Below are 8075 nucleotides of genomic sequence, written 5' to 3'. Positions count from 1 at the left end.
CCCCCAGCCCCGGCACGCGGCACTGAGGAAGGCAAACCGCTGCTCCTGCCCTCCCGCCGCAGCTCCATCCTCAGCACCCACCTGGCACCCCTGGCCAGCCGCCGCAGCTCGCTTGGGGCAGCCCCAGGGGGTAGGCGCCCCTCCATCGGCCCCTGGATGCTCCACAGCCGCGTGAGCTTCTCCGGGCTCCCCCTTTTCCAGCCCATCCTCAAGACCCGCCTCGAAAACACTTACAGGATGCAGCCAGATGAAGGCTGCAAGTTTGATGCAGGGCAGGTACAGCAGGTGCTGGAGGGGGCCCTGGCCAGCGCCCTGGGGACCATGGTCTACAGCCCTCAGGGCAGTGCTCCACTAGCCCAGAGCCTGGCCGAGCTGCTGCGGAGCCAGGCGAAGGAGGTGGTGCCGCCCCGCTACAAGCTGGTCTGCCATGTGCTGCTGGGCCAGCAGGGCCAGCAGAGCCTGCTGGTGGCCAGCCGGGCACTGTGGGACCCTGAGAGCGACAGCTTCGCCTCTGCCACCTTCTCCAACACCTCCCTCTTTGCTGTGGCCACAGTGCATGGGGTCTACTTCGAGTAGCACACGCCTCTCCCTCCACCCAGCCTTGTAGGGTTGCAAGGGGAGAACAGCAGAAATAAAGAGGTTTGCTCCAGCTGTGGCTCATACTCAGTGGCTTTGGCCATGGCACATGCAGGGAGCAAGGCATGGATGCACCTCAGTGCCTTGATGCTCACTGCAGCCCTCAGCCTGGGCTCATACCCATAGTGTAGCTTCCACTACCATGGTTTGCAAAAAAACCCAAACTGCAGCAAATACAACCTAAAAGGCTGCATCACCCTGGAGCAGGCAGCTGCCCAAGGCTATGCTACAGGGAGCAGCCCAGCCTGCTTCCCACAGCGCAAGCTGTTCCCAGGCAGATTGATTACACCAGCATTGGGGAAGGTGGTGACAGATCACCTTCAAAGCAAGCTTATGGAGTAGATGAGCCACCCTCCCCTTTCCTGGCTTCATTCCCAGCTGATATCCCATCACACCAGATATCATAGTGCAAGGACCCAGGCAACCCACCCCCTGGGCCACAGCTCCTGCCTTCTCCAGCTCAGCAGAAGCATGAGAAGTACTGGGTTTGGTCCAAGGGAAGAGACAGTTGAGAATAAGAGTTTGGCATCAGCAAGAAGCTGAGGCAGGTCTAGGGCTCCACAGGCATCAGCAAGAGCTAACTCTGCCCTTCCTGCCAGCCCGGGGAAGGGCAGTGGAGGTACAACATGGGCTCCTCACCCCCATCCTGCCTCCCTGACCTTGTCACCCAGCAACAGCCAGTGTCAAGAGGGGTCCTGCCTGGAGGGCAGAAGCAGCCCTGGGGCAAGGATGAAGGAGAAGCCCTTTCGTGACCAAGGCCCCAGCTCCAAGCAAGGTAGACACAGTTTGCCCTTACACAAATAAATTTTTATTGAGGTGAGTCAGGGATGAGGGAGCTGCACATGGACAGACCAACAGGAAAATAAATAATTCCATATAAATAAGATACATAAATAGTCACACATGGCAGAGACTGCCCTGAAACAAGAAACCTCCCCAGGTCCCAGCGAGACAAGGGCTTCTCCAGGCAAGCCCTCAGATCCCATCCCCCTACCCTTTATCAAACCTCAAGTTATACTAGACAATTCACAATTTGGGAGCAGACAGGGCACAGTGGAGCCCAGCACAGCCCCCTCCTTAGTGTAGCAGTTGTGGAGTGGCACATACCAGCCCACACAGTCCCTGGCAGGGCAGGCAGCGCCCTTCACCCCTGTCCACCCCAGGAAGGTGTTTTCCCTACCCCACAGCAGCCAAGCCTTGAGGTCAAGGCTGTGCCAGTCCTCTCCAGGCCATGCAGAGGGTCTGTGCAACCGGTGCACCACCTTGGGCAGGACAGCCCAAGCCCTCACTGCAGGCAGCTGCCAGCCAGGGCAGGCTGGAGCACCAGGCCACAAACGAAGCACAGCCAGACCCAAACCTGGCTGCAGGGCACTCACCCACCACCTCCCTGTGCCACCCCAGACCACTCCAAGACCAGCACAACAAGAGCAGGAGCTGCCAGCAGGAAGACAGCAATTGCCCAGAGCCAGGGAGCAGCAAGAATGTCCAGACCTGCTGCTGTAACCACATCCACAAGTCTTAGTCCAGAGTCCAGCTGAGCACCAGGATACAGGGTGCCCAGGTGGGCAGCCAGCACTACAACATACCTCCCATCCCGTGGGAGGGCAGGGAGAGACCTCTACATCCAGAGAGGGTCCCCCAAGGTCCCACGCTAGGCCTCAGCCCGTTCTTGGAGGAGCTTGAGGATGTATCTGAGGCGGTGGTGGAGCTCAGGAGAGCAGCCCAGCTCCTGGATGCTGCACAGCTTGTAGGTGTAGGAGTTGCGCTCCCGGTTGATGTAGGTGACAAGGCAGGAGTGGTCAGGCTTGCTAATGATCACCTTGGTGTGGTCATTGTAGAAGTTCACCTAGGAGACAGGTTGGGCTTGGTTTAACCCACACTTCCCACAGCATGTCACAGGAGCCAGGATGGAGCCACACTTCCTGCCTCAACCCGTTCCTCCTCCCTGACCTGCCCGGGAGCATCCCTGCTCCATGCCCCACAGCAGGAACACGCCAGCCCCAGCACCGGGGCAGATGGAAGTGGCTGACTGAAGCGTCATCTCCCCTATGGGCTGGACAAGCTGTGACCAGCAGTTCCAGGCACTGGAGCAGCATCCTGCACCCACAGCTGTTTTCACAGCTGGACCTTGCATTTGGGCTGTGGCAGACAAAATCTAACACAGGCCAGGAATCCCCACCTAGCCTCCTCCCCACAGGGGTCTGGGCATCTCCACTGTGCCCCACATATACCTGGAGGGTGCCACTGCTGAAGAGCATGAGCAAGGCTTGGTCAGTCTTCACCCACTGCAGGAGGAGCAGGGCCGGCTGCCCGAGGTCATCTATGCTGGGCAAGTCACCTCCCTTGGAAAGAAGGGTCTGCATAAGCCACTGGTCCCATACATGGGAGCACTGCCACCAGCCTACACACAGCGAAACCTGCACACACCCCCAGTGGGGTCCCCACTCCTAGGACACAACTCTCTGGGTGTCCACCTCGCCACAGCCTGTGAGCAGGGAGCCCCACAACCCCAAGCGGTGTGGTCAAGCCATGACCCAACATCCAGCCTACCCATGATCCCCGCCCAGGGCCCCAGCACCCACCTTCATGAGATGCTGCTCCATGTAGGATGCAAAGTAGCGCAAGACACTCATCTGTCCCTGGAGCTGCTCAGGGATGGCAGCCACAGAGAACACAAGGTGTTTGCTGTTGGTCGGGTTGTAATGCACAGTCCTGGGAGGGAGCAGACCATGAGCTTCAGGGCCACCCAGCACCAAACCCACCCCTGGCACAGCCTCCCCTGGCCCCTTCCAACCCAAGGGGCTTCCCCAGAGACACCAGCCACTTCCCCACCACTTACCTGTGGTTGGGGGAAAGTGTCATGTGCGTGCCGTTGTTGAAGAGGACCCCGATGCTGCGGTTGGAGAGCTGGTAGCCAAAGCCGTACTTGTTGGAGTAATCCACCCACTTGCTCACCCAGACAAAGTGCTCATGGCGGGCCAGGGAAGCCGGGTTTTTCTCCGCTGGTGGAGAGGAGAGGGGGTGAGCAGAGCCAGCAGCCAGCCCCTGCCCACCTCACCTCCCCAGGGGGGAGCAGACCCCCCCACACCAGGCTCTGGCAGCATTTAAGGTACCCCAAATAGCAGCCGTGCCTTCATCCCATGGGGAAGGGGATGCACAGCACCCTATTCCATCCTAGAGCAGTCTGACTGGTTTACCTGGTGGCATGGAGGAGAGGCAGGTCCGCAGGAGCCGGACAGCCGACTCGATGATGGCAGAGGCAGTGATGCAGTCTTCAAAGGCTGTGGAGAGAAGATGACAGGTTGAGTCAGCTGGCCCCGCTATCAGCCAGGGCAGGACAGGAAGCTCGGGGCAGGCTTGGGGTAGCCTGAGCAGGTATTGCTCACCCTCACAGCTGCTGGCCATCGTCCCCCGGATGGAGGGGGACACAGACTTGTGAGATGTCTCCTCCACCACTGTCTCCACGGGGCTAGAGCTGGCACTGCGGCATGATACCGGGGTGGCCTGCAGAGAGACCTGGCTTTATCACCATCCTGCCTGCTCCCCCAAAGAGGGGCGTGCACAGGCTCAGGGATGTTCTCACCTCATTCCCTTCCATGGTTTTATAGCTCATCTGCCGGCAGATGGAGGTCTTCATCAGCCCAGTGACCAGCTTGGAGATGTCATCCTTGTCCTCCAAAGAGCCCTTCTTGGCTGAGGAGAGAGCAAGCGATGAGCACACTGCTGAGCACAGGGGATGGAGACATCTGGGCAACCCCTCCCGGTAGCTCAGCTCTCCCTCATCTGCTCCCATGCCCACAGTGGTGAGGATGGTCAGGCAGCTGCCTCCCACTTTCACTTCCCAGTTCTCATGCAACACAGGCCTTCCAGGAGGAACTGTCCCCGTGGGTTGCAGCACAGCATCCGCTCTCCAGGCGCACACCCATGCCAGGCCACCAGCACCAGAAGGGCAGGGGCAAGCCCAGCTTGTGCTGGCCCCAGGCAGGGGGTCTACAGAGACCCATCAGGAGGTCTCTCCAGGAGACGGGACCCACTTCTCCCTGGAGGAAGGGTCACCCAGAGGCTCCTGGGCAAGTGCATGGACTCACCCTTGGGTTTCTTCTTCCCAAAGAGTGTCTTGGTGACTTTAGCAAACAGACTCTTTGCTGGGTTGGGAGGACTCAGCTCTGGAGCCATCATGCAGCTGCTGGGAGGGAGCTTCTCAGGCGTGTAGCCCTGCAGAGAGGTCAAGGCAGAGGTTTGGTTTCCATAGCCCACGTGCTCCAGGCAGAGCAGCTGTCCTGGGCTGACCGCAGTCACTCACAGCCCTCCTGACAGCCAGTCTGTGTTTCTGTCAAGCCTTGGCCCCATGACTGGCATCAGTACAGGAAACAGCCCATGCTATAGGGACAAGGCAGCAGGAGCACACCAGACACCTCAGTTCCCCTGGCTGGCATTTGGGCAGGACAGTGGCTGCTTCCTTTGAAGGACTTGGGCTCCAAGGACAGCACCCTGCACAGCCCAGAAAGCCTCATCCCACCTGGAGAAGGGTCAAGGCCAGACCCCCACCCACTCACCTTGAAGAACTCATGGTCCAAGATCTCCTCAAGGGTGAGGCGGTCCTGGGGGTTGCGCCTGAGGATGCCAGCAATGAGGTGTTTGGCAGGCAGGGAGAGGAAGACAGGGAGGGTGTACTCCACCTGCTTGATACACCTGTAGGTCTCCTTGAGGTCGGAGGTCTCAAAGGGAGGGTTCCCACACAGCAGGGTGTACCTGGGAGGAGACACATGGGCCACCGTCACATCCCCACCAGGCTTGTGACTCAGCAGCATTTAAAGCAAGGAAGTTATTGGCATTTGGCCGGCCACACCTGGCCAGGAGCACCACTTCCAGCCTGGGCAGCCGCACTCACATCCGGCCACGCTTCCTCCTAGAACTGTTTAGAGCAAAAAGCGAGGAGCCCTGGGGAAGGGGAGAGGGCTGGCAGAAGGCCACCCCACTGACACCGCTCCCACCCCCTGTATGGCCACCGGGGCAGAAAGCAGAGCAGGAAGCTTGCGGGCAGCAGCCGGGCGAGGAGCTGGATGTGCTGAAGCAGCACAGCTATCGCTCCCTGTACAAACAGAGCAGCAGCTGCCACCAGCCACTGAGATTTTCCGTTGTTTATCAGGTTCACAGGGTGATCAAACCTGCTTTGAACTGGAGTTGAGCGCAGCAGGAGAGTGCCTGCCCTTTGCAGCTCCCGCTTGCGCAGCCCCCAAGCAGCATCCCAGGACAGCTGGCAGCACCCGCTCCAAAGCGGGGCTCAGCAGGATCTGGCCACCCGCTCCCCTCCCCCTGCCTTTTAGCAACCGCTGCAAAACCACGAGGCAAAGCGCAAGAGGACTTCCTCCTCAGGGCTGCTCCACAGCCTGGCTCTCCCCCACCCTGCGCAGGCAAGGCTGCCTGGACCCCTCCCCACCCAGCAGCACAGACTTACATGACACAGCCCAGAGACCACACATCCGACTCTGGCCTATGGCCTTGCCTCAACAGCACTTCTGGGGCGAGGTAGTTGGGGGTCCCACATATTGTCCTGTGGGGCAGAGCACCAGGTCAGTGCATGCTCCGCATGCCCTTGCAAGCAGCCTTCCTCCACCCAAGCCCTGGGATTTAGCTTGCAGCCTGTCCTCCCCCCCGATTTTGCTCTTTGTGGCCCAAAGCACCCTCCATCTACAAGAAGCCCCATACAGACTCACCCCCCGCCCCCCCCAGGGTTCAGGAGCAGCTGCTCCTGGGGAGCCGTTGGGAAGAGCTTGTCCTAGAGCCAGGGAGGAACAGAGCCTTTGTGTCCCAGCCCCGCGCAGCCGGCAGGGCAGCCGGGCAGGCACAATAGCAGTAGTCAGCACATTGTTCTCCCAGACGGCTTCAAGGACACTCCTGAAGGAGCCACAAAGTCCCCAGTCCCCTCGCCTTGCCTGCAGCTGGGGCAGGAATCACCCTCCCACCCCACCCCGGGAAGGGGCCCTAAGGCTTCCCCTCCCCAGGCCAGGAGGGACCACACCACCTCCACACTCCCGGGAAGTCACAGGAGGAAGAGTGAAACCTCAGAGGGCTCTGGAATAGGGAAACCTCAGACTTACTTTTTCTTCTGGTCAGAGATATCCTGGCAAGCAGCTAGACCAAAGTCCCCCACTTTCAGCTCCATGTTTTCATTGATGAAGAAGTTGCCTGCAAGTCAAGGGCAATGCATCACCACAAGTCCCTCTGAGGCAGCTCGGTCCCCACACAGCACCCAGCCCTGACCACAGCACTCACCGAGCTTGAGGTCTCTGTGCAGGATGCCCTTGAGGTGAAGGTATTTCAAGCCTGAGATGATCTGTTTGAGGTAATATCGCACTTCGGGTTCCAGCAGAGTATGGCGGGCCTTCCAGATGTGGGCCAGGGACTGCAGAGGGAAAGAAGGCAGCTTGGTGATGGCAGGCAGAGAGAACAGGCAGCCCTGCTGACTAGGCAAGGGGCAGGCAGGATCAAAGCCAGTTCTTCCAGAAGTTGCACATCCACAAATAATCCTTCTTCCACAGCCATGACCTCAGCAGACTCCCCACACAAGGTTGAGGTTGCTCAGCACAGCCGGGGTACCACTGGATTTATGGTGGCCCCACTAGGAGCTAAGGGCTGCCAACATGAGCAGGCAGCCCAAGTAGGACAGGCAACCGGCAGTGTCCCCAGTGCCGTGTGAAACCACACAGGTTATGGCTGAGCTCAGAGGGTATGACAGAGCCAGCAGCAAGGCAGCCCAGGAGAAGGAGGGTGCTAACAAAGCACCTCAGATAAGGCCTGCTCCAGCCAGCCACAGCTCTGTTCAGGAGATCCTTTGGCAGGGAGGCCACACCAGCGCTCACCTTCCTACTGCAGTGCTCCAGGAAGATGTAGATGCTCTCCGCATCCTCAAAGTAGTGGGAGAACTTGACGATGTGCTTGTGGTGCAAGTCCCGGTGCAGCTCGATCTCATTGGTGATCTGAAAGGGAGCAGCAGTCCCAGGTGAGCACAGGGTCCCTGCTGTGCCCCACCAGCCCAGCACCCCACCAGCCCCACGGCACCCACCTTCTCCCGCTGGTGGGGTTTAGCCACCCGGCTGTGAGGAATGACCTTCACGGCATAGGTTTTGTTGCTGGAGAGGTCTGTCATTTCATAGCATCGTGCAAATCCACCCTGCAAGGGAAGAGGTAGTTATGGATGGGTGAGAGACAGCTCTTCGCCCCTGCCTACGAGCCGCCTCCTCCTCCTCCATTCCCTCGCAGCACAGCCCAGCAAGCATCACACGCTCCCTCCTGCTGCATCGCCCACTAAGATCTGAACTATGATGCTCTCAACCAGGGATTTTCTTCACCCAGTTCCTGTAAAACCTCCAGGGCGTTTTTCCTCCCACCATGGCCGGACTCTGCATCTTTCCACATGACAGATCAACGTGGAAAGT

The 8075-nt window shown here is 59.3% G+C and overlaps 2 protein-coding genes across 2 annotated transcripts; one reads left to right on the top strand and one right to left on the bottom strand.

Moving 5' to 3' along the window:
- Window positions 1-7: 7 nt before the first annotated feature.
- Window positions 8-576, top strand: TCTEX1D4 (Tctex1 domain containing 4; the record flags this gene model as incomplete). Its single annotated transcript, XM_009325611.1, has 1 exon — window positions 8-576. A coding segment is annotated over one exon (569 nt), but the record flags the coding sequence as incomplete, so codon positions are not given.
- A 1686-nt stretch (window positions 577-2262) lies between these two features.
- Window positions 2263-8030, bottom strand: PLK3 (polo-like kinase 3). The gene is made up of 15 exons (XM_009325610.1): window positions 7989-8030; window positions 7703-7810; window positions 7500-7616; window positions 6913-7042; window positions 6738-6825; window positions 6095-6190; window positions 5193-5388; window positions 4725-4851; window positions 4220-4329; window positions 4023-4140; window positions 3834-3917; window positions 3476-3638; window positions 3219-3348; window positions 2868-2978; window positions 2263-2482 (listed from the first exon to the last, which is right to left on the bottom strand). Exons 1-15 carry the CDS (start codon window positions 8028-8030, stop codon window positions 2288-2290), a joined length of 1815 nt encoding a protein of 604 aa, XP_009323885.1. The 3' UTR covers window positions 2263-2287.
- Window positions 8031-8075: the final 45 nt, after the last annotated feature.

Source organism: Pygoscelis adeliae, unplaced genomic scaffold (genome assembly GCF_000699105.1).
Source record: "Pygoscelis adeliae isolate BGI_AS28 unplaced genomic scaffold, ASM69910v1 Scaffold546, whole genome shotgun sequence".
NCBI lineage: Eukaryota > Metazoa > Chordata > Aves > Sphenisciformes > Spheniscidae > Pygoscelis > Pygoscelis adeliae.
Note: the sequence above shows the minus strand (reverse complement) of the source record. Positions and strands in the feature narration are given on the sequence as shown.